The sequence below is a fragment of the Moschus berezovskii genome, chromosome 2 (assembly GCF_049115385.1).
Source record: "Moschus berezovskii isolate FMDL1 chromosome 2, NW_MosBer_1.0, whole genome shotgun sequence".
NCBI classification, from domain to species: Eukaryota; Metazoa; Chordata; class Mammalia; order Artiodactyla; family Moschidae; genus Moschus; species Moschus berezovskii.
The window spans coordinates 3,259,516-3,286,136 of NC_142461.1; the positions used below are offsets into that span (position 1 = coordinate 3,259,516).

The following is a 26,621-nucleotide window of genomic DNA, read 5'->3' on the forward strand; positions in this document are numbered from 1 at the left end:
TAGAGGATGGAGATGGGAAGGGAAAACTAAAGGACACAGGCAAAGAGGCTGAATTATGAATAGGAAGGTTGATCAGGAGACAGAATTTAGCAATGCTTGCAGTTACTTAGGGAGAATATGTAAAGAGGATTGACGGCAATCCAATGAACCAACACTCCGAGCAGGTGGAAGAGAGGAAGCAACCGGCAACGGGCCTCTGAAGAGTCAGAGGAGATTCAGCAGAGACTGGTGTCCTGGAGGCCAAATGAATACAGAGACGGCAGCGACAAGGAGGCTCAACGAGAAGGCGGCTGCGTCCGAGGCCGTACAGAGGTCACAGGCGTCCCCCTGGTTTGGCAACAAGTGACCTTCGCCGGGGCAGTTTCCGTGGTAAGAGGTGAGGGCGGGAGCTCCACGGCAATAAATGAGGGAACGCGGGAGGAGAAAAAAGCCAAGGTCAGGCGACGAATGCAGAGACCCTAGCGCTGTGCCCTCACGCGCCCTGGGGAATTTCCAAGGCCAGAGTCGGGAGCTGGTGTGGTGAAAGGAACCCTCCCAGACAGGGCTCTGGATGCCGCCTAGGAAACGTGTCTGCCTCGCAACCCTTAGGTAGGCGCAGCTCCAAGGTCAGGGTCACCTCAGGCCTCCGCCACCCGTCACCTTGACGACCAACTGAAAAAAAAAAAGAAAAAAACAAAACCGGAAAGAACGGAAGTAGTCAGATCATCTCGCGATATCTGGTGCGCCGGCGCCGTCGGCCTTCCGGGCCTGGGACGTACGGCCGGCTATCGCGAGACTTGCCTGGGGCGGTGGGGGAGGGGCTCTGAGCGCGGGGCCCGACGGTCCGGAAGGCTGGAGCGGCTGCTGCCGGCGGGGGAACATGTCGGAGTCAGAGCTCGGCCGGAAGTGGGACCGGTGCTTGGCGGACGCCGTGGTGAAGATAGGTGAGGGCTCCTCGTCGTGTCCGGCGGATGCCGCCGGGAACCGAGTTGGCGGGCCCCCGACTGGGAGGGTGGAGGAGAAGCCCCGGGAGAGGGCCACTCGCGGGGTGAGAGGTCAGGCCGTCCGGCCTGCTCCAGCCACTCAGGCCGGGGCTGGGGGCCCCCGGGGTCCCGGTCGCTTGAGCGGGCTGGGGGACACGGGCCGTAGGAGCCTGGGGGGGCTGCCCGAAGTGGGATGGGTGCAGCTGCAGCAGCCCCGAAGCAGTGGGGGTCGCGTCGGCAGGCGGCCGGAGAGTTGCGGGGCCCTGCGAGTGGAAGCGGCGTGTGCAGCGGCACAGGGGCCTGGGGCTGGGGGTTCTCCCTGGGGTCACGGCTCTCTGAGGCCACGTTCCTCCCCTGCTGAATCAAAAGTGCCTGGCGAGAAGGTCATCTTCAAGCCTTTTATAGATTCTGCCAGGCCTCACGTGGGTCGCTGCCATTCCCGACTTGGAACCTGATTTATCAGCCTCGGAGTAGTTTGAGGCCTGAAAGCGGGGACATTAGTGCTGTTCATCTGGAAGGAGAATCGACTTGGAAAGTTAAGAAGCTGATTGGTCCCTTTTGAGCCCGTCGTGTCACTCGTGTAGCCTTTTAACATGCGCTCCGTGACGGCACGGACTGTGAAGTCAGTGCTTGGAGGGGATTTCGGTTCAGTCGCTCAGTCCTGTCCGACTTTCTGCGACCGCATGGGCTGCAGCATGCCAGGCCTCCCTGTCCATTGCCAACTCCTGGAGTTTACTCAGACTCATGTCTGTCGAGTTGGTGATGCCATCCAACCATCTCATTCTCTGTCATCCCCTTCTTGTGCCTTCAATCTTTCCCGGCATCAGTCTCTTTTCTAAGGAGTCAGTTCTTCGCATCAGGTGGCCAAAGTTTCAGCTTCAGCATCGGTCCTTCCGGTGAATATTCAGGACCGTTTTCCTTTAGGATGGACTGGTTGGGACTTGGAACTTGATTTATCAGCGTCGGAGTAGTTTGAGGCCTGAAAGCAGAGACATTAGTGCTGGTCACCTGGAAGGAGAATTGACTGGGAAAGTTAAGAGACCGAGTGGTCCCTTTTGAGGCCGTCGTGTCACTCGTGTAGCCTTTTAACATGTGCTCTGTGACGGCACGGACTGTGAAGTCAGTGCTCCGAGGGGAGAGGAAAAGTCTTGCTAAGTGCCAGACTCTGTGCTCAGTGTGCAGCTTAAGTGAAGGAATTTGATCAAGGCCTGGTGGCGGTTTAGTTGCTCAGTCGTGTCCCACTCTTTGTGACCCCATAGACTGTAGCCCACCAGGCTCCTCTGTCCATTGGATTTCCCAGGCAAGAACACTGGAGTGGGTTGCCATGCCCTCCTCCAGGGGGTTTTTCTGACCCAGGGATCGAACCCGGGTCTTCTGCATTGCAGGCAGATTCTTTACCGACTGATCGGGGCCTAATCAATGGCAAAGTTTTGAATTTAACCCAGGTATTTTAGCTTCATGTCCCATGATTTTCTTCAATGCTTTTATTACCTGAATTTGATATCTTTGTATGAAAATCTTAAAAGAGTATTTAAGAGGATTTAGGATTGTGCTCTTGAATGAAAATATTGGAAAAGAAATAAAACTGTAAGCAGGGATGTTTCCTGGTTTATTCACTGTTGTAGCTTCAGTCCCCAGAAGAGTGTTTAATAACAAATGTTGAGAATGAGTCAGTAAGTGAATTTATCGCAGCTTTCAGTTCACCACTTACCAGCTGTGTGATTTGGGGCAAGTTATTTAACCTCTCTGTGCCTGCTTCCTAATTTGTATTGAGTAAATTGGCTATAATGTTATTACTGTCTTACAGAGTTGTTTTGAGGATTCAATGAGTGAATTTACGTAGAGGCTTAACTGTGAAATGGGGATTAAGAGACAGATTTACCTAAAAGGATGCTGAATGTTGAAGGACAGAAAAGTATACAAGATATTTGTGCAATGCTTGGCACTTACTGTGTAGTCACTAAATAGTGATAGTAATAATTGCTGATGTTAGTATCATGCCACTGATGATCAGGCTTCTCAGGTGGCTCAGTGGTAAAGAATCTGCCTGCGGACGTAGGAGACGCAGGAGACATGGGTTTGATCCCTGGGTGGGAAGATCCCCTGGAGGAGGAAGTGGCAGCCCACTCCAGTGTTCTTGCCTGGAGAATCCCATGGACAGAGGAGCCTGGCGGGCTGCAGGCCACGGGGTCACAGAGTCAGCCTGACTGAGCGAGCGCATGCACACACACCGATGGTCACCTGAGGCGGTAAGCAGTGTGTGTCATTCGTGAGTGGGATCTTGGGGGGGGCGGGGGCATAAACAGATGGAGTAATTAAATGAAGCACGAAGTGACGCTCTGCTGTGTCCGAGTCTTTGCGACCCCATGCACTATACAGTTCGTGGAATTCTCCAGGCCAGTATACTGGAGTGGGTAGCCTGTCCCTTCTCCAGGGGACCTTCCCAACCCAGGGATTGAACCCAGGTCTCCCTCATTGCAGGCGGATTCTTTACCAGCTGAGCCACAAGGGAAGCCCAAATGAAGCATGGTGATATGTAATTAGAGATGAAAATTAAAATGAGTTAATCCAATTTTTTGCTGTAGAGCTGCTGTTATAAATCAAGTAAGTGCAGTGGTAGGTTGGGAGAAATGGGCCTGTAGCAGAGCTTTGGATAATAACTTGGATAGTTGGGGAGAGTGGAAGAACTTGAGCAAAGGCTGGTTAAACTTTTATGGAGGAGGAAACTGAGGCACGGAGAGGCTAAGTGGCTAGAAGTGAGGAGCTGGGGTCAGCGCCCACTCCTCCCGGAGGAAGGCTGACTTGAGTGGAGTCAGGGCTGGGAGACAGCTTAGGGAGACCCTACTTTTTCTTGAAGCTTTTGGAGCTGCCTTTGGCTTTTTCATACGCATTGTGCATATTCACCACCTCTGTCGTAAAAATCTGTTACTTTCTACTCCCAGGGCTCAGTAAGCTGAGGCTGGTGGGGGACCATGAGCTACTTAACACATACATACTGAGCTGTGGGCCAGCCAGTGGGCAAACAGAGAAGCAGAAGGCATTTCACTGCCCTTAACAGGGAACTGATGTGAGGTAAATGGAATTTTGGTATGATTGTTCTGGCAGCGTTTTATACAGAACAAATCAGGACTAGAGAAGGCTGTGACTGTGAAGTGAAAAGTCTGAACTGTTAGACCAGAAAGGAGTAGGTATATTTGAGACACTTTACACTTTTCCCTCCGTTTATGGAATGGAGATAGTAATACCCACCTCCTAGGCCAGCACAGTGCCAGGTACATACCGGGAACTTGATAAATGCTGTTTTCTTTATCTTCTCACCAACTGGGTTAACTTTGTCACATTCCTTTTTTTATGATCAGGATGGCTGCAAGGTTAGAGCTTGGTTCGGCGGTGATGTCACTGGTCAGAAGTTGGCAGTGAAGCAGGAGGGGTTCACGTGCACCTCACTCCACTCAGTTCCATCTGGGTCTTGGTACCTGGTCGCGTGAGGTGGCAGGAGAGAGACTGCAGGGAGAAGGAAAGCTCGTAACTTTGGTGGTTTTTCTACTTACATGGTTGGATTTGTTTGAGAATGGTAATGAGGTTGACAGGTTTTGTTTTTTTTTTTTTAAAGATTTTACTTATGTGTTTTTGGCTGCTCAGGGTCTTTATTGCTACGTGGGCTTCTCTCTCGTTGCGGTGGGCAGGGGCTGCTCTCTAGCTGCGGTGTGCGGGTCTCCTGCAGTGGTCCCTCCTGCGGAGCCGGGCTCTAGCTCCTGCGGGCGTCGGTAGTTTCGGCGCGTGGACCCGGGCTCTAGCGCACAGGCGCGATGATTGCGGCGCACGCGCTGAGTTGCTTTGCGGCAGGTGGAGTCTTCCCGGATCAGGGGTCGAACCCATGTCTCCTGCGCTGGCGGGCGGACTCTTTACCACTGAGCCACCAGGGAATCCCCGCGAAGACGTTTTTAATTTCGAGCGAGAAGCTGAGTTCAGATTTTGAGGAGATATCCCTTAAGTAATGGACTTCGAGGAAGGGTATATGAGAAATGCAGTGTAGAAGTGTGATTCTGGGAGGCTTCCGTCTAAGAGGATTGAGACTGTGGGATGAACGCTCTTCTGTCGTGAGTGTTCTACTTCTTATTCCTATAGGCAGGGAGATTATAGAACTCTTGAAACCTCTTTGGCTGCCTGCTTTTCTGGTACTTCAAAATGGAGATGGAAACTCAGGGAATGGCAGCCTGCCGTAAGATAGAGGTTTGGTAGAAGACGTAGGTAGGGAAGAAGGGCCAAGACAGGCTTTCAGCTGCATGTGGATAATTTGCTATTTTCTGCCTTGAAAGAGACTGAAGGGAGGTCACGGTGATCGGACAGCTCCCTTGGTGAGCACTGCTCAGTTTGGCACCTTCTACATAAGTATTTTCAGTCTTTTCCCACTGGTTCGCTGAAATATGAGTTTTATTATTATTTTTTTAAAGTTGGTGGTTTTTTTTTTTCCCATGAACTGTTGTTGCCTTTATCTGTTTTTTGTTGGAGTATAATTGCTTTACAATATTGTATTTGTTTCTGTTTTACAGCGAAGCGAATGGTCTGTGCATGTGCTTGTATCCCCGCCCCCCTGCCCCTCCCTCCCGCAGCCCCACCCCCCGGGTCACCGCAGAGCCCCCAGCGAGCTCCCTGCGCTCTGCCGCAGGCTCCCACTAGCTGTTTTACACAGGGTAGAGTGGAAAATGACTGTTTCCACTGCTCATGTGTAGCCTGGATATTGTACAGCTGAGTTGAAGTGCTCTCGTAAGCATGTACTTTAGGCACAGGTTTTTAAAAATCTGTTCTTCAAGGATTTACTCTGAAGCTTGAGTAATGTTCTCATATAAATTGTCCTATAGGAAGAGCTACATTTGTTTTTATAAATACCCCCTCTCTTTCCTATCATAGGGAAAACAATTTTATTTCTCCCATACTCTGGATTTAAAATACCTGTTTATTTGTGTGTAATAAAAGTGTGTGGGTAGAAAATTTCTAATACGATTTGACCTGGTGTATTGAGCCTGTTGAATCAAGGAAACCAAATGCTCGGCCCCTGGTAACAGGCGCAGTCGGCCGTTGTCCGTCGCACATCTGTTTCTGTCTTCTTCTCATTGCTTTCTTTTCCTTGCTCCCTCGCACATTTTTACCTTTCCCTTTGGCCTCCATTCTTATTCCTGCTACTGCCACCCATATGCATTGTCTAGTTTATCCAAACGGAGATTAATGCGTTTTTTTTTTTTAAATAACCTTGCTAGCATTTAAAAAGGTCCTAGGTATCCTATTTATTCTCCATCACATCACTGATTTTTCTTAATAGCTTATATCACCATTTGAAATTTGCAGTCTGTTTCTTTACTTGATTGTCCCCCCACCCTAGAATGTAAGCTTCATGAGAGTCAGAGACTGTTTTGTTCACTGTTGACCCCAGCCCCTGGCATACAGTAATTATTGGTAAATGAATGACATGCATTGCTGAAAAGTTTGTAGACTCTATTCTCTGCCCATACTTGCTACCCAGTATGTTTATTAACTGAATGAATTAGCTCTTAAATTTTAAAAGTCCAAGTAAAGTCAATTTCATATGAATTTCTGCCAGTTCACACTTTGATCACATGTGCTTGTACTCTGGGAACTTTTGCCAACTTCTTAAATTTCATATGGGCATGTAAATTAGTGTCAGTAATCTTAATAATGAAGTAGTATTAGAAATATTGGGGACTAGTCAGCGCAGAAATGTAAACCAGAGAGCACTTTTTTATTTAAACAAGGAGAAGGTGGTGTTGGTTTAAGTGGCAGTGCCAAGGTCTTATTGCAGGAAATGAAAAGGGAGCGAAGAGTATTACATTTTATGAATGTTCCGTTAGTTTTCTGTGAATGCATCATTAATAGTTTTTGCTAATTTTATGGATTTATTTTTAAGATTTATCAGACTTATTGAATGCTCTGGTTTTCTTCCGCAGTTGGCTCACGGGCTGTGCCGCTTGTTTTTCTGGTACATTCTAAGTAGTTAAGTCTTGTGTGTGCCCTCATGAATGAGACACCCGTTTTGCTGGCGAGACTGGCAGGCGTGTATAGTGCTCACGTCAGAGTCTTAGTGGTTCTGGGACGGGCCTGATGCCCTCGCTTTGTGTTTGTCACTCTGGACTGGACAGGAGGGTCTATTTTTCCCAGTGAAAGTGAGATTCTAGGAGATGGGAAAAATCGGGGTTATGAGACTTACGGAGATCCTTCATTGCAAGTTTAGAATTTCTAAGCCCTGAACGTGTAAGTCATGGAAGCGTTGTTGTTGCCCTCAGAGTCCTTTTACAACTCACTCTTGAGCACAGAAGGCCTGCACTGGCAGACTGTGACCTCGTGACCAAGTTGATGTCCGTGTGACAGGGGCCAGGGCCCCAGATTCGATGGGGGGAGCTCTGAGGAAAGTCTCCTTCTGGCACTTCATGATGCATTTGGAGGCCAGGCACCTCTCGGTCCATGGAGTTTCCCAGGCAAGAATACTGGAGTGGGTTGCCATTTCCTCCTCCAGGGGATCTTCCTGACCCAGGGATTGAACCTGGGTCTGCTGCATTATAGGCAGATTCTTTACCATATGAGGCACCAGGGAAGCCCATTTAGAGGCCTTCAGAATCCTTAACCTGCCTTGAAGAGCTGTTGTGTTGGCTGTGGTTCCTCCCCTGCAACCCCCATCTCACCCCACTGTGAGACCAGAGTAAGGAATCAGTTCAGTCTCTCAGTCGTGTCCAACTCTTTGCGACCCCATGAATCACAGCACGCCAGGCCTCCCTGTCCATCACCAACTCCCGGAGTTCACTCAAACTCATGTCCATCGAGTCGGTGATGCCATCCAGCCATCTCATTCTCTGTTGTCCCCTTCTCCTCCCACCCCCAATCCTTCCCAGCATCAGAGTCTTTTCCATTGAGTCAACTCGTCGCATGAGGTGGCCAAAGTATTGGAGTTTCAGCTTTAGCATCAGTCCTTCCAATGAACACCCAGGATCGATCTCCTTTAGAGTAAGGAATATCTAGTACCTAATCCACATATGGGCTGGGAAATCCAAAAGAGAGGAAAGAGACGTCTTGCCTGTGAAAGGGGTTTCCCAACACCCTGACTTTCCTGAAAAAGGTTGTTCTTGGAGGCTGGGTGTGTTAAGCATAAGGAAAAATGTGAGCCATGGATATTTACAAGCAGCCCCTAGAATGTATTCCTTTTAATGGACTGTGATAGCCTTCACATACTTTGCTTTTCTTCTGCTTGATTTTTGGCATTAGAAATAAAAGTACCATTGAGGGCCCCTCTGTGCCTTAGTTCCCTCGGTTATAAAGCGGTAGTTGTTACAGTAAGGATAAGGGGAGGTAGCCTCAGAGCGGGTGATACACTACCTGTGCTTGGTAAGTACTTGCCACAGGCGTTGAATGAAGGACAACAGTCGTAACTTAAGATAATGAACACGTTTGCTCTGAGTGTGAACACTGCGGGTGGCGTGGAGGTCTGACAGTCAGTACTCCAGTTATGTACATAATAGTAATTATAAATGTATATGTCCCCAAACAGTTTAATACCAGGCCTTGTGGAGAGTCCCACCCTTCCTGAGGAATATGAAAAGCAGGTGGTGACATTGGAATTCAGTCTTACAGAATATGTGGGTGTTCAGTAGGCAGGATGGGTGGAAGTCTGTATTTCAGGCCTCAGGAACCGTCCAGGAGCAGTCCCAGAGGAGACAGAGACTTCGGCTCCTTCCGGGAATGATGATAATGGCTACCGTTGATTGCGCATAGTGTGTACTGCACTCTGATAAGCTCGTAGCATCATCTCGTTTAATCTTCATAATGTTGTGAGGTGTTTTCCTCTAATTTTTTTTATTGTGACAAAATACATGTAATGAGATTTACCATCTAATGGGACAGGTAAATTAGGAGTTTGAGGTTAACATATATACATATTACTATATGCAGTATAAACAACAAGATCCTGCGGTATGGCACAGGGAAATATATTCACTATCTTGTAATAACATATAATGGAAAAGAATTTGAAAACATGCACACTTGTGTATAAAACTGAATCACTTTGCTGTATACCTGAAGCTAACACAACATTGTAAATAACTATCCTTCAATAAAAATATTTTTAAATTTTAATTTAAATAAAGATTTGACGTTTACCATCTTAAGCATCTTTAAGTATCCCATGAGACGGTATTAATTCGTTCACCGTGTCGCGCAGTCGATACTGTCATCCGTCTCCATGATGCTTCGTCTTGTGAAGCTGAAACTCTGTCCGCAGTTAGCAGTAGCTGTCCACTCTCACGCCCCTGCAGCCACCTCTGTTTTCTGTCTCTGTGACCTTGACTACTCTTAACTACCTCATGTAACTAGAATCTTACAGTATTTGTCCTTTTGAGGCTAGCTTATTTCGTGTTAAGGACTTTCCTGGTGGCTCAAATGGTAAAGAATCTGCCTGCAATGTGGGAGACCGAGGTTCAATCCCTGGCTTGGGAAGATCCCCTGGAGAAGGGAATGTCTTCTACCTTCTCAATATTCTTGCCGGGAGAACTCCATGGAAAGAGAGGAGCCTGGCAGGCTGTAGTCCATGGGGTCACAAAGAGTTGGACACGACTGAATGACTCACACTTTCACCATTTCACGTTAAAGTGCTGCACTCAATATTTCAGCCAATTTGGAAAGCTCAGCAGTGGCCAGTTTTCATTCCAGTCCCAAAGAAGGGCAGTGCCAAAGGATGTTCAAACTAGCGTACAGGCATACTCATTTCACATGCTAGCAAGGTTATGCTCAAAATCCATCCAAGATAGGATTCAGCAGTACATGAACCAAGAACTTCCACATGTACACGTTGGGTTTTGAAGAGGCAGAGAAACCAGACATCAAATTGCCAACATTTGTTGATCGTGGAGAAAGCAAGGAAGTTGCAGAAAAACATCTGCTTCATTGACTATACTAAATTCTTTGACTATGTAGATCACAACAAACTGGAAAATTGTTAAAGAGATGGGAGTACCAAACCACTTTGCTTGTCTCCTGAAAAACCTGTATTCGGGTCCAGAAGCAACAGTTAGAACCAGACATGGAACAGCTGTCTGATTCTAAATCGGGAAAGGAGTCTCACAAGGCTGTGTATTGTGACCCTGCTTATTTAACTTCTGTACAGTGTACACAATGTGAAATGCCGGGCTGGAGGAAGCACAAGCTGGAATCAAGATCGCCGGGAGAAATATCAGTAACCTCAGATACGCAGATGACACCACTCTAAAGGCAGAAAGAGGAACTAAAGAGCCTCTTAATGAAGGGTGAAAGAAGAGAGTGAAAAAGCTGGCTTAAAGCTCAGTATTCAGAAAACTAAGATCATGGAATTCAGTTCCATCACTTCATGGAAAATAGATAGGGAAAAAAAATGGAAACAGTGGTAGATTTTATTTTCTTGGGCTCCAGAATCACTGCAGATGATGATTGCAACCACAAAATTAAAAGACCCTTGCTCCTTGGAAGGAAAGCAATGACAAACCTAGACAGCGTATTAAAAAGCAGAGATATCACTTTGCCTCCAAAGGTCCATCTAGTCAAAGCTATGGTTTTTCCAGTAGCCGTATATGGATATGAGAGTTGAACCATAAAGAAGGCTGGGCGCTGAAGAATTGATGCTTTTGAACTGTGGTGTTGGAGAAGACTCTTGAGAGTCCCTTGGACTGCAAGGAGATCCAGCCAGTCACTCGTAAAGGAAATCAACCCTGAATATTCATTAGAAGGACTGATGCTGAAGCTGAAGCTCCAGTACTTTGGCCACCTGATGCAAAGATCTGTTTCGTTGGAAAAGACCCTCATGCTGGGAAAGATGGAAGGCAAAAGGAGAAAGGGACAGTAGAGGATGAGATGGTTGGATAACGTCACCAACTCAACGTGAATCTGAGCAAACTCTAGATAGTAGCAGACAGAGGAGGCTGGTGTGCTGTCCATGAGGTCTCAAGGTGTCGGACATGACTTAGTGACTGAACAACAGTGGCAGTTCTATTTTGAATCGTTTGAGGATCTGCCATACTATTTTCCACAGTGACTGTACCGTTTAAATTCTTAGCAACACTGTGCATGAGTCCCAGTTTCTTCACATCCTCAGTAATACTTGTTTTCCTTTAAAAAAATTTTTATAGTAGCCATCATAATCAGTGTAGTGTAGTATCTTATTGTAACTTTGACTTGCATTTCTCTAATAGTTAGTGATGATGAGTGCAGCTTTTCATATGGTTACTGGCCACTTGTATATCTTTGGAGAAATGTCTGTTTGAGTCCTTTATCCGTCTTTGAATTGTTATTGCATTTAGGATTTCTCTATATATTCTTATATTAACACCTTATCAGGTCTGTTGCTGCTGCTAAGTCGCTTCAGTCGTGTCCGACTCTGTGTGACCCCATAGACGGCAGCCCACCAGGCTCCCCCATCTCTGGGATTCTCCAGGCAAGAACACTGGAGTGGGTTGCCATTTCCTTCTTCAGTGTGTGAAAGTGAAAAGTGAAAGTGAAGTCGCTCAGTCGTGTCAGTCGTGTCTGACTCTTAGCGACCCCTTGGTCTGCAGCCTACCAGGCTCCTCCATCCATGGGATTTTCTAGGCAAGAGTACTAGAGTGGGGTGCCATTGCCTTCTCCGCTTATCAGATCTATGATTTGCAAATATTTTCTCCTGTGTATGTGGGATGCCTTTTGCCTCTGCTCTTATCTTTTGGTATACAAAATTAAAAAATTTTTATGACGTCCAGTTTGTCAGTTTTTGTTTACTGCTTTTGGTGTCTGAGCAGCAAAAAACCCCTATGTTTCTCCTCTACTCTCATACCCACGGTTCTTCTAATGTCGCATGTGTGGGTGTTCCACACCAGCCTATTCTCTGACACTAGCTGAGTGTTCCATTAAGGAAGGAAAGGAAGGAAAGTCACTCAGTCGTGTCCGACTCTTTGCGACACCGTGGACTGTAGACTAGCAGGCTTCTCCGTCCATGGGATTCTCCAGGCAAGAATACTGGAGTGGGTTACCATTTCCTTCTCCAGGGGATCTTCCCGACCCAGGGATCGAACCCAGGTCTCCTGCATTGGAGGCAGACACTTTAACCTCTAAGCCACCACGGAAGCCCATTACACAGTTCAATTTTGACACTAACAAGACAGCGCAGACCCTCCGGGCTCAGGGCTTAAGTCCCCTGAGAGCCTCACTTCAGAGGTCCAGATTCTTACTGCTGCTTCTGACTGGCTGTGAATCAGAGGTTCCCGTGCTTCCCTTCTAGTGGTCAATAACTTGTTAAGAGTGGCTTACAGAACTCGGGAAAACAATTTACTTACTAGGCTTCCTTCATAGCTCAGGTAGTAAAGAATCTGCCTGCAGTGCAGGAGACCCGGGTTCGATTCCTGGGTCAGGAGATCCCTGGAGAAGGAAATGGCAACCCATTCCAGTATCCTTGCCTGGAGAATCCCATGGACAGAGGAGCCTGGTGGGCTACCGTCCATGGGGTTACAGGAGTCGCACCACCACTAGATTACCAGTTTATTACCAAGGATACTAAAGAATATGAATGAACAGCCAGTTGAAGAGATACATTTGGCGAAGTCCCGAAGGGTCCCAGGCACGGGAGTTTCTGTTTCTGTCGAGTTGGTTGTACCTCCTAGATGTATTCACCATCCTGGAAGCTTATAGAACCCCATACTTTTTGTGTTTTTCAGACGCTTCATCATGAAGCCATGATTAATCATTAACTCAGTCTCCAACTCCTCTTCCCTTCTTGGAGGCTGAGGGGTGGGGCTGAAAATTCCAAGGGCGGCCTGGCTTTCTGGTGGTCAGCCCCCATCTTGAAGCTATGCAGGAGCCCACCAAGAGTTGCCTCATTATAGCAAAAGACATGTCTGTCACCCAGGAAGTTCTAAGCAATTTAGTAGCTCTCTGCCAGAAACTGGAGGCACAGATCAGTATATTTATATATATATTTTTTATGATTTCCAAAAAATCATTGCCACATCCAGTGTTGTGACACTTTTGTCCTGTGTATTTTTTTGCATGTGGATATCCAGTTTTCCCAGGACCATTTGTTGAAAAGACAGGCCTTTCCCCACTGAATGGTGTTGGTACCCTTGTCAAAAATCCTTTGACCATTTATGTTGTTGTTGTGGTCTGTAGCCCTTCAGGCTTCTCTCTCCATGGAATTTTCCAGGCAGGTATCCTGGAGTGGGTTGCCATTTCCTGCTCAGGGATCTTCCTGACCCAGGGATCGAACCCACATCTCCTGAATCTCCTGCATTGTAGACAGACGGATTCTTTTACCACTGGGTCACTTCGGAAGCCTTGACCATATATGCAGGGGTTTATTTCTAGCCTTTCTATTCCATTGATCTATCTGTCTTTATGCCAGTACTACACTGGGTTGGTTGGTGGTTTTGTTGTGTTTTTACTGTGCTGTTTGACTTGTGGGATCTTAGTTCCTTGACCAGAGGTTGAACCCAGGCTCATCAGGGAAAGTGCTAAATCCTCACCACTGGACTTCTAGGGAGTTCCCAGTACTGTGCTGTTTTGATAACTGTAGCTTTGTAGTAGGGCTTCCCGGGTAGCTCAGATGGTAAAGAATCTGCCTGCAATGCAGGAGACCCCAGGTCAAATCCTGGGTCAGGAATTTCCCCTGGAGAAGGGATAGGCTACCCACTCCAGTATTCTTGGGCTTCCCTGATGGCTCAGACGGTAAAGAATCTGCCAGTAATGCGGGATACCTGGGTTTGATCCCTGGACTGGGAAGATCCCCTGGAGGAGGGCATGGCAAGCCACTCCAGTATTCTTGCCTGGAGAATCCCCATGGACAGAGGAGGCTGGCGGGCTAAAGTCCACCAGGTTGCAAGAGTCGGACACGACTGAGTGTCTAAGTACAACACAACACAGCTTTGTAGTAAGTTTTGAAATCAGAAAATATGTCTCCTGGTTTGTTCTTTTTCAAGGTTATTTTGGCTATGCAGGGTTCCTGGAGATTCCATATGAATTTTAGGATGGGTTTTATGTTTCTGTCGAAAATGTTGAACATTTGATTTCAGAAAGAACCCTGCAAGAGCACGAGGAGAATGAATTGGAAAGGGCCAGAACGAGGGCAGGGGATGGGTTAGTATATTACTTCAAAGTCATGTCAGAGTGCAGTGATTAGAGGCTCCGTTCCGTTCCGTCGCGCAGTCGTGTCCGACTCTATGCGACCCCATGGACTGTAGCCTACCAGGCTTCTCCGTCCATGGGATTCTCCAGGCAAGAATACTGGAGTGGGTTACCGTTTCCTTCTCCAGGGGATCTTCCCGACCCAGGGATCGAACCCGGGTCTCCCGCATTGGAGGCAGACGCTTTAACCTCTGAGCCACCAGGGAAGCCCGATTAGAGGCTAGAGGGGCGCAGATCTCAGATGAGGGCAGAAGGAGTGGATGAGCCAGGGGCAGTGGTGACAGTGCAGCAGATGTTTACAGAACTTGATGTGGAGGCTCACGAGCCGGAGTCGTCAGGGCTGACGCAGACCTGTGTAAGTGGAGAACAGAGCTGCGGTTGACAATTAGGAGAGGCAGGAGGGGAGTGAGACCAAGTAACATTTTGCAGTTAATTTATTCCTGATATGTCTTAGATTTGCCTCTGGTTATATGCAACTCGGTCAACAGAGATGGAAGTTAACTGCTGTGTCATCGTTCATCTTCATGAAAAGAAAGGTTTTGGCCTTGTTCCTTCCTTGCTAAGAAAGTATTTAGGACAGTAAATGGTTTAGCAGCTGAGCTCCCTTAGACTTAATCAGCAGTTTTGTGTGTTCATCTGATAATCAAGTAAAAGTGCAGTTAAGTTGATTGTTTAAGACCATTTTAATGTTAAAAAATATACTGAAAGGAGTGATTGGATAGTCATGGAAAAAGAAAGCAAATTATTGTTTTTCTTTAAGTATCAGTTCATCTGATAAATGTGGGTTACCACGAAGTATTGGTGGCTCACCAGAAAGTGCCTTTTGGTAGCCTGTGTTTGCAAACTGATCCCTCTCCATTTCATGGAGTGATATCAGTTAGGCTAAACTAAAATACTTCAAAGGCTTTTGATTGTTCATAGGTTTGGGTTTCAAATTAGTACATGTTAATTGTTGAATTAGTAGTTGTATTTTGTTTGTTATGTGTATTTCTAAACAATGTTTGGAAGCAGGAATCCTTTTTCCATTTGCGGCAGGATTGTGAACAATGGAACGTTGTGATCTCGCTAGAGGAGAATTTTCTGTTAGTATTGTAGAATAATGTAATTAGGCCCTATATGGAACTTGAAAACAGATTTGGATTTTTGTTCTGGCTGTGGTTTTATGCTTTCCTAAAATGTGGCCTGAAACAGTTTATTAGTAAATATGCTGAATTGCTTTTTCTGGCAAGTGCATTTCAGTATCGAATCCAAGTAAAAATACAAATATTTACTTAGAAAAGTCGTTTGGTGTGGTAATAATTTTACCATGGCCATTGACCCACTAGTGAAATGTTAGGGCATTACTAGATTGGATCCTGTTTATTTAAAGGCCAGGAGAGGGGAGAAGAGAGGAAGCTGACATTAATTGAGGACCTGTTATGTGCCACCAGACTTGGCACACCATCATACTATCCTTTTTTTACTCTGCTAGCAGTTCAGTGAGGAAGTTTATTTATCTCTTGTTCCAGCAAGAAAAATAATGCTCAAAGGTACTTGTAGAAATTGAGGGATTCATTCAAAAAATCCTTATGAAAATGTAAACAACCCAAAACAAAGAGATTTTTTATTTTTGGCCATGCCAGGTGGCATGGGAGATCAGGGATTGAACCTGTGCCCCCTGCAGAGAACATGCGGAGTCTTAACCACTGGATAGCTGGGGAAGTTCCCAAAGCGATTTTTTAAAGAGAAACGGTTGGAAGACTAACATTACCTGATACCAAGACTTCCTGTAAATCTTCAGTAAACTAGACGATGTGGTGCTGGAGAAAGGGATGCACATATGCATCAGTGAGATCAGCTGGTGTCTAGGAGTAGACCCGTAAGTTTGTGGTCAGTTCATCTGTTATTTACTTTCAGTTGTGCTGGGTCTTTGCTGCTACACGTGGGCTTTCTCTAGTTGTGGCACGTGGGCTTTCTCTAGTTGTGGCACGTGGGCTGAGTTGCTCCAAGGCACGGGAATCTTCCTGGACTGGCAGAGTCTTCACCCCTGAGCCGCCAGGAAGCCTGGTCAATTCATTCTTGACAAAGATGCCAAGGCAATTTAATGGGGAGAGTAAAATCTTTTCAACAGATTGTGCTGGAGTAACTGTGCATCCATATGCAGGGAAAAAAATGTACCTCATTAGCATACATAAAAATTAACTCAAAGATCACAAAGCTGAAACTTGATAATTCTAAAAGCATAGGAGAAAAATCTTTGTGACCTTGAATTAAAAAATTTTTCTTTAAAAATTTTTTCTTAAATCACAGAAAGCAAAATCACAAAGAAAAAAATTATATGCTGACTGATCAAAATTTTAAACTTGCTCTTTGAAAGACACCATTAAGAGAACAAAAAAGTTGCTTGTTTCCAGAATAAATAAAGAATTCTTAAATTTCATCATAGCAGTAAGGAGATAATTCATTTAAGAAAATTGGTAAAATGTTTGAAAAGATTCTTCACAAAAGAAGTTATACTAATGGCAAAAAAAAAAAGATGTTAACATTAATGGTGTGGAGATGTACAAATTAAAATCATAATGAGATACCACTATACACCGATTAAAATAGTTTAAAAGACTGATAACATTAAGGGTTGACTAACATATGGAGCTGACCTAGAGCCAGACATCTTGGAATGTGAAGTCAAGTGGGCCTTAGAAAGCATCACTACGAACAAAGCTAGTGGAGGTGATGGAATTCCAGTTGAGCTATTTCAAATTTTGACAGATGATGCTGTGAAAGTGCTGCACTCAATATGCCAGCAAATTTAGAAAACTCAGCAGTGGCCACAGGACTGGAAAAGGTCAGTGTTCATTCCAATCCCAAAGAAAGGCAATGCCAAAGAATGCTCCAACTACCGCACAATTGCACTCATCTCACACGCTAGTAAAATCATGCTCAAAATTCTCCAAGGCAAGCTTCAGCAATATGTGAACCGTGAACTCCCAGATGTTCAAGCAGGTTTTAGAAAAGGCAGAGGCACCAGAGATCAAATCGCCAACATCTGCTGGATCATGGAGAAAGCAAGAGAGTTCCAGAAGAGCATCTATTTCTGCTTCATTGACTATGCCAAAGCCTTTGACTGTGTGGATCACAATAAACTGTGGAACATTCTGAAAGAGATGGGAATACCAGACCACCTGACCTGCCTCTTGAGAAACCTGTATGCAGGTCAGGAAGCAACAGTCAGAACTGGACATGGAACAACAGACTGGTTCCAAATAGGAAAAGGAGTACGTCAAGGCTGTATATTGTCACATTGCTTATTTAACTTCTATGCAGAGTACATCATGAGGAACGCTGGGCTGGAAGAAGCACAAGCTGGAATCAAGATTGCTGGGAGAAATATCAATAACCTCAGATATGCAGATGACACTACCCTTATGGCAGAAAGTGAAGAGGAACTAAAAAGCCTCTTGATGAAAGTGGAAGAGGAGAGTGAAAATGTTGGCTTGAAGCTCAACATTCAGAAAACAAAGATCACGGCATCTGGTCCCATCACTTCATGGGAAATAGATGGAAAACAGTGGAAACAGTGTCAGACTTTATTTTTTTGGGCTCCAAAATCACTGCAGATGCTGATTGCAGCCATGAAATGAAAAGACGCTTACTCCTTGGAAGGAAAGTTATGACCAACCTTGATAGTATATTAAAAAGCAGAGACATTACTTTGCCAACAAAGGTCTTGTCTAGTCAAGGCTATGGTTTTTCCCGTGGTCATGTATGGATGTGAGAGTTGGACTGTGAAGAAAGCTGATTGCCGAATAATTGATGCTTTTGAACTGTGGTGTTGGAGAAGACTCTTGAGAGTCCCTTGGACTTTCAGGAGATCCAACCAGTCCATTCTAAAGAAGATCAATCCTGGGTGTTCATTGGAAGGACTGATGCTAAAGCTGAAACTGCAATACTTTGGCCACCTCATGCGACGAGTTGACTCACTGGAAAAGACTCTGATGCTGGGAAAGGTTGGGCGCGGGAGGAGAAGGGGACGACAGAGAATGAGATGGCTGGATGGCATCACCGACTCTGTGGACATGAGTTTGAGTGAACTCCGGGAGTTGGTTGATGGACAGGGAGGCCTGGCGTGCTGTGATTCATGGGGTCGTGGAGAGTTGGACACGACTGAGCGACTCAACTGAACTGAACTGAAGATATGGAGCAGCTGGAATTCTTGTGTACTATTGATGGGAAGGTGTAATGGCAAAGTCTTTTGTAAAACTGGTAGTTTCTTATAAGGTTAAACATACCATCCACTCATTCTACTCCTGGGTGTTTATTTACTCAGGAGAAATGAAAACGTATTCACAGAAAGTCTTGGATATGAATGTTCATGGCAGCTTTATTCATCATACCCCCAAGTGGTAAGAATCCAGATCTCTGTCAACAGGTGAATGGATTAGCAAACGTGAACCATCCATAGAATGGACTAGTCACTAATAAAATGGAACATAGAAAACTTATGTATACAACAACATATATGCATTTCAAAATCATCATGTTGAGTGAAATTACCCAGACACAAAAGAGTATGTATTGCATGAGTCCATTTCTATATAAAATTCTGCAAGATAGAGGCCAGTCTGTAATGACAAAGTAATTAAGTGGGAAAGGGTAGCGAGAAGGATGGACTGCAGAGGGTCACAAGGAAACGGGGGTGATAACAGTACGCTGTTTCTTGATTGCGGTCGTAGTTTCCCGCGCACGCGTGTGTGTGTGGTGTGTGTGTGTGTGTGTATACTGCCAAACTCATTGAGTTTTACAGTTTAAAAGGGTGCAGTTTATTCTACATAAATTATACACCAGAAAGTTATTTAAAGCCAAAAAAACAAAAAGTGAAATGAAAGCAAAAAGATGAAATATACCCGGTGTTTGTGCAGATAGAAGCAAGCAGAACCTTCAGACTCAGCTTGTGGGAGTTCGAATCAGTGTGAACACTGGAAAACTGGCAGCATCTCCTAATGCTAACTCTGTGTGCATCTTATGACAGAGCAGCTCTATGCCTGGGTGTGCCCAACAGACATGCGTACGTGTGTTTACCAAGTAACTTACACTAGAACACTCACAGAACATAACTGTTCATAATAGTGCCCACTGGAAGCTACCCACATGCCCATCAGCAGAATGGGTTAGTAAATTGTGACACTATGCAATTGAATACCGTACAGCAGTGACAATGAACAGACTGTGTCTATTCACAACCAGCGGTGGGCCAGAGTACATGCTGTGAGACTGTTTACGTACGTTTAAAACCAGGCAAAACTGTGCTGTGCTTTGAGGAGTCAGAATCTGGTTATCCTCAGGGGGACAGTTTTGACTAGGAGAGCCCAAGGCAGACTTGCGGGGTGTTGGTCGTGTTTTGCTTCTTGCTCTGGTTGCTGGCAACATGGGTGTGTTTAGTCCATGAAAATTCAGTGAGTGGTACACTTAATTGTGCAGCTTTATGTATATATGTTATAGTTCATGAGAAGTTTTAAACAGGCATGTGCTGTCGCAGAAAGGTGTCCTGATAACCATAAAGTGAGAAACGTAAATCTTAGAGCATTGTGTACGATGAATGATCCCGCTGATGTAAATGGGATGGTAAACAGCAAACCTAATCCACATTACCTCTTGTGAGTAATAATCATGTGTGGTGGGGAGAATCATTAACTTTGTTGTACTTACGCTAAGTTGCTTCAGCCCTGTCTCTTTGTGACCCTATGGACCATAGCCTGCCAGGCTTCTGTGCTTGGGATTCTGCAGGCAAGAATACTGGAATGGGTTGCCATGCGCTCCTCCAGGGAATCATAATGTAAGCAAATAAACAATGGGAACAGTTTCTGTTCAAAACATTATTTATTGAGCTGAGTTGGTTCCTGTAGTTGAGGATTATGAATTTGTTGTTCAGTTGCTCAGTCGTACCTCTGACTCTTTGAGATCCCATGAACCACAGCACGCCAGGCTTCCCAGTCCTTCGCTGTCTCCCAGAGTTCAAACTCATGTCCATCGTGTTGGTGATGCCGTCCAACCACCTCATCCTCTGTCCCCCTTCTCCTCCCACCTTCAGTCTTTCCCAGCATCCGGGTCTTTTCAGATGAGTCAGTTCTTCACATCAGGTGGCCAAAGTGTTGGCGTTTCAGCTTCAGCATCAGTCCTTCCAGTGAATATGCAGTAATCTTTAAATAAATATGTTAAGTCTAGTTTTGTATTTAATAGAGTAGTTTAAAGTGAAAATCTCTCTAAGCTTCTCATTAACTTTGAAATTACATGCAGTTCAGTTCAGTCGCTCAGTCGTGTCTGACTCTCTGCGACCCCATGGACTGCTGCACGCCAGGCTTCCCTGTCCATCACCACCTTCCAGAGCCTGCTCATGTGCACTGCGTTGGTGACGCCATGCAGCCATGCCTGTCAGTGCCGTTCCTTCTTGATTGACAGGTTAAAGGGCTTTGCCCTTGTTGGCTGTGCTGTCCCATTGTTGCTCTCCTTGGTTGGCCCCACTTGAATAACTTCAGTAAATCCATAGACTTACAGAGCTATCGATTATTAGAGCTGGTAGGAACTTTACCAGTTTATTTGGTCTGGTGTGTGTGTGTTTGTTTTTTTTTAAATTTTTATGTATTTATTTTTGGCTGTGCTGGACCTTTGTTGCTGTGAGGGCTTTTTCCCTAGCGGTGGTGCCCGGGCTTCTCATCGCGGGGGCTCCTCTTGTGGAGCAGGGGTTCTAGGGCGCCAGGGCTTCCGCAGTTGCGGCTCCTGGACTCTGGGGCGCATGCGCCGTAGTGGTGCCGCGCGGGCTGAGTTGTGCACGTCCACGACGTGTGGGATCTTAGTTCCCCCGAACATTGAGTGAGCCCGCACCCCCTGTGTTACCAGGCGGATTCTCGACCACCGGACCGCCGGGGAAAGTGGAGTGCTTTTTAGAGAGCATGGTAGAAATAGGAAACAAAGGATAAATACAGAGTGTGCTCGTTTTGGCAGCGCATACACTAATGATGCAGAGAAGATTAGCGTGGCCCCTGAGTAAGGATGGCACACAAATTCATGAAGCGTTCCGTGTTTTAAAAGAGGGGAGGTACAAATTAGGGAAAAAATGGAGAAGAATATGGGATATGAAAATATGGTCAGTCTTAATGGATGACGGGGAGTGAGGTGTGTCTGGGAGCGAGGGCAGTCGGCGGCGGGTCCCAGTGTGGCCCAGGTGCTTGTCTAAAATGAGAGCCCACCATCAAGTTGCTTCAACTGTGTATCTTCAGGTAGAATTTTAAAGCTTTCTGCTTTAGCAGTGTACAAGGGAGGAATTGAAATGCATCTCATCACTTTTTACTTCAATTTTCTTTATCCAACCTAAACCTGTGTTAGATTGCTTTGGATAATTTGTAATTATTGTAACACTGACATAATTGTTGATGGATTTGTAGATCTACTTTACTTTGGCAAATCTTTATGAGTTAGAACAAATGTTTCTGATTGTCAGAACCTGCACATATAAAGTACTCAAAATTCCTGTTTGATAGATAGATTTTAAATGATTAACTGAAGCAAATGATTTGAGCAGCATAATTCACTTTTTACTAGGAAGGTAGTCCTAAGAAAGCTGCTAGTTTCTTGGCATCATTTCGGGTGACTAAATTGAAGTTAACGAGTGGTAGGAATTTTTGTTTTAACCATTTCCGCATAAGCCTGTATGTGAGTTCACAGTGTCCCTCTCTAATTAGGAGTGAAAGCACAGTGCCTTACCGCTCTGATCTTACGTTTTCCTGACGTTAGAATAAATGCTGCCAATCACGCTTTCCCAGAGGAGATTGGCTGTGACCGTTGAAAAAAACCCCAACGTTTTTCCCCTTGTTCCAGCTGCAACTTGAAATTCATTTTATTTCAGCTCATATCTGTTGGAAGACTTTTTTTCTTCACTCAGTATATGAAAACTAAAATTTTTATTTCTTAATGTATGCAAGTCTAGTGATTTGGAGAGGTTTATTTATGGAGCTTTGTAGAATACTGCTGTCTTTAAGAAAGACGGGTGTTGTTGTTTGGTCACTGAGTCATGTCCGACTCTTTGTGACCCCATGGACTGCAGCACGCCAGGCTTCCCTGTCCTTCACTATCTCCCGGAGTTTGCTCAAACTCATGTCCATCGAGTCGGTGATGCCATCCAACCATCTCGTCGTCTCTCATCCCCTTCTCCTCCTGCCCCCAATCCCTCCCAGCATCACGGTCTTTTCCAGTGAATCAGCTCTTCACATCAGGTGTAGAATACTATTGTGATAGAAAGTCACCTGGTACTGTTTCCTAAACCTCATAGTCTTGGGCACCCTGTGAGAATCAGATTGGACAGCACAGAAAAAGTTGTTTTGCCCATGGAAGGCCCCGGAATTCAGGCAAGTCATTCCCACACTTTTGTGAATGCTGATCTGCGATAGTAGTCACCATTGGCACCAGCAGTATGTTAAATGCAAAACCATTGGCATGTTTAAGAAAGTATTTGACCCCCATTTCCATCTCTGTGTGTCTCTGTCCATGACTTAGCTAAGGATTCCTTAGCTAAGAATGATCATTGAGTGTGGTCACTCCCACTTCGCAGAAATTCCTCAGCCCTGGTCAGAGTCCTGCTTTAACCTGTCCTGCTCAGCTTTAGAACTGTCTCTTTCATTTCTGCTCAGCATGGAATACACGAAGGAGAGCGGGGTGTTGAGGAGAGACCAGAGTATGTGAGATCGCATTTTTCAGGCAGATGGCAGAGAGGAGAGAATCTGAATCTGGACCTAGCTCCCGCCTGGGTTACTGTCTCTGTCTTTGATGGGGCTTTCTTCAGCTCTGTCCTCATTGCTATGAGTGGGCTGTTGTGAAGTACACATCTGATATGTTGTTTCCCTGCTTAGTTTGTGTCATTGCTTCTCTGTGGCTTGTAATAGAGACCAAGATCCTTCAGTTCAGTTTAGTCACTCAGTCTTATCTGACTCTTTGCGACCCCATGGACTGCAGGACGCCAGGCCTCCCTGTCCATCACCAGCTCCCAGAGTTTGCTCATACTCATGTCCATTGAGTTGGTGATGCCATCCAACCATCTCATCTTCTGTTGTCCCTTTCCTCGCACCTTCAATCTTTCCCAGCATCAGGGCCTTTTCAAATGAGTCAGTTCTTCACATCAGGTGGCCAGAGTATTGGAGTTTCAGCTTCAGCATGAGTCCCTCCAGTGAATATTCCAGGACTGATTTCCTTTAAGATGGACTGGTTGGATCTCCTTGCAGTCCAAGGGACTCTCAAGAGTCTTCTCCAACGTCACAGTTCAAAAGCATCAATTCTTTGGTGCTCAGCTTTCTTTATATTCAAGATCCTTAGTTTGCCAGCAAAGACTGTCCTTGCTGTATCTCCTGCCTCACACATTAAGGTAATTTGGCATCCAGGAGCTCCTTGAAGTCTTTTTCTCTTGTCACCTTCTCTCCCACTCCCTTCTCTAACCCTCCAGGTGGTTTGGGTACCCTTCTCAGTGCCTCTGGCTAGGTCCAGACTTCAGATTCTCTCCTCACTGCCATCTGCATGAAAAATACAGCCCTACACACTTGGGCCTCTGGGCAGCCCCGCCCCTTTGTGTGCTCCATGCTGAGCAGAAGCAGCACCTCCCGTTTCTCATTATCGCTTGGTTCCGACACTAGACCGTGAACTTGGTGTGCAAACATTTCCTGGGGCCTGGAGTAGTGCCTGGCACACAGTGGGTGCTCAGTTCATGCAATGAAGGAAGAGCCCACACGGAATGTTGGCTCGGATGAATCTTGGAAGGTTGTTTCATGTCGTTTGGTAAGTCATGATGATTATAATGGTTTTCATGTCTCTGAGGAGGCCACACTGGTGGCAGAGGAACGTGGCAGCCGGAGACCAGCTCTCTGGAGTCGGATGGCCTGGGTTCCAATCCCAGACACGTGACCCAAGGCACGTAACTTCACCTTTCTGTGTCTCAGTTTTCCAGTCTGTAAAATGGGGCTAATAAGAGGAGCTTATTAAATGTGAATGTTAAATGAGATAGTTTAATCCTGATGTCTAAGAGCTTAGCAAATACTCTTCATTTTATTTGATATCATTTGGTGTTCGTGAAAACATTGTAGATGTTGCATTTGTATAAATCAAGTTACAGTCTAGCTTTATTAAGGGAATTTTGTATTAAAAGTTTATTTGATGACTTTTAAATAGCACCAGTGTTTTTATAATTATCCAGGTAGAAGTTCTCTGCATTTTCTTTGACAGCCTTCCCCACTGCACCCCCCCAAAACCCCAGATACACATACACACACTTAATCAGTTGTTAAATCCTGTAAATTTTGCCAACAAAATGTGTCTTCCTTTCCAAGTAATCCTGCACATCTTAGTTGGATGACTCTTCCTAAAGCATAGCGTCAGTCGTGTTTTGCCTTTTTAAATAAAAACTCTTCAGGGAAGCCCCAGCCTATTGAATTCAGTGCCATGCAGACTCCTTGGCCCACCTCCTGGTGCTTCAGAGGCTCCCTCCCTCTCCAGCCTTACTTCCTGCTCCCAGGGATGCGCCTTGAGCTTCGGCGTGAAACCCCCCCCCCCCCCCCCCCCCCGCGCCTGGCGGGTGTATCCCCCCCACCTCAGCTCTGGCTGTTGAAAGTCTACCATTTAAGGCAACTGAAATGCCACCTCTTTCTTGAAGATTAAAAAAAAAATAAAAACTTCTCAGCTACATGTGTTCCCCCTTTCCTGTGGACTGGCAGCACTGCCCCTCTCTGAAAGGCAAGATTCACTTTTGTTCAGTTTTCTGGATACCTAGCTTGTTACTCCTTCCTGAGCCCAAGCTCGGCAGGGAAGAGACTATCTTATTTCTTATTCTTGTTGAACCCAGTATTCTTTTTTTTTTTTGCCAAGTTTATTTATTTATTATTTATTTTAATTGGAGGCTAGTCACTTTACAGTATTGTAGTGGTTTTTGCCGTACATTGACATGAATCAGCCATGGGTGTACATGTGTCCCCCATCCTGAACCCCCCTACCACCTCCCTCCCCATCCCATCCCTCAGGGTCACCCCAGTGCATTGGCCCTGAGCACCCTGTCTCATGCATTGAACCTGGACTGGCGATCTGTTTCACATATGGTAATATACATGTTTCAATGCTGTTCTCTCAGATCATCCCACCCTCGCCTTCTCCCACAGAGTCCAGAAAGACTTCTTTACATCTGTGTCTCTTTTGCTGTCTTGCATACAGGGTCATTGTTACATCTTTCTAAATTCCATATATATGTGTTAATATACCATGCTGGTGTTTTTCTTTTTTGCTCTGTATAATGGGCTCCAGTTTCATCCATCTCATTAGAACTGATTCAAGTGCATTATTTTTAATGGCTGAGTAATATTCCATTATGTATATATACCACAGCTTTCTTATCCATTCATCTGCCAGTGGACATCTAGGTTGCTTCCATGTCCTGGCTGTTGTAAACAGTGCTGTGATGAACATTGGGGTGCATGTGTCTCTTTAAATTCTGGTTTCCTTGGTGTGTATGCCCAGCAGTGGGATGACTGGGTCATATGGCAGTTCTGTTTCCAGTTTTTTAAGGAATCTTCACACTGTTCTCCATAGTGGCTGTACTAGTTTGCATTCCCACCAACAGCGTAAGAGGGTTCCCTTTTCTCCACACCCTCTCCAGCATTTATTGTTTGTAGACTTTTGGATAGCAGCCCTTCTGACCGGCGTGAGATGTTACCTCATTGTGGTTTTGATTTGCGTTTCTCTGATAATGAGTGATGTTGAGCATCTTTTCATGTGTTTGTTGGCCATATGTATGTCTTTTGGAGAAATGTCTGTTTAGTTCTTTGGCCCATTTGTTGATTGTGGACCCAGTATTCTTGCCCTTCAGTGCTCAGTAAGTATTTGTTCTTGAAATGCTTTTGTGGGAGAAGAATACATTTATAATGACTGTGTGCAGTGCACTGTTCTTCCAAGCTTTTTACACATTTTATGTTGCTTCATCCTTGCTCTTCTTCCCCAGTTAGTGACAGGCACTGTTAGTATTCCCGTTTTCAGTACAAAGAAGCTGTTGCCTAGAGAGGGTATATAGTTTGTCCAAGGAAGGGACACACCACTAGTAAGTAACCAGTATTCTCAATCCTGTTTAACCTGTCTTACCCCCAGATCTGCAGAACACTATAGCTGAAATGTAACCACTGTGTGTCCACTACCCACTGTTTGAAAACTAAGCACTACATATGCCAGGAGAAAAGAAATTTATCCCAGGTGCTTTCTACCTAATAAATGTTGGTTAAATAAATGTGTAAGGAGAAGAAACTATTGGTTCTTGTTTCTCTGTTGATTTTTCATTTCCGTCAAGAAGGAAACCACGTAACAGCTATATCATGATGTATACGTAGGGTGTAATGAAGCCTTGATTTTTCTCATTGCTTTCACCAGGATGAGACTCCAGTTACTGATGTTGATGAGGAGGGGTGGGGGTGTAGGGAGGGAAGGCAC

The 26,621-nt window shown here is 45.5% G+C and overlaps 1 protein-coding gene and 1 pseudogene across 1 annotated transcript in view; both read left to right on the top strand.

The window, feature by feature from the left end:
- The first annotated feature begins 780 nt into the window (after positions 1–780).
- MICOS10 (mitochondrial contact site and cristae organizing system subunit 10) overlaps positions 781–26,621 on the top strand; it is a 36,497-nt gene continuing 10,656 nt past the window's right edge. The window contains exon 1 of the mRNA XM_055397920.2: positions 781–923. Coding sequence (XP_055253895.1) covers positions 860–923 — 64 coding nt within the window. The 5' untranslated portion in view covers positions 781–859. The remainder of the gene's footprint in view (positions 924–26,621) is intronic.
- On the top strand, positions 21,104–21,202 carry LOC129538718 (U6 spliceosomal RNA; annotated as a pseudogene).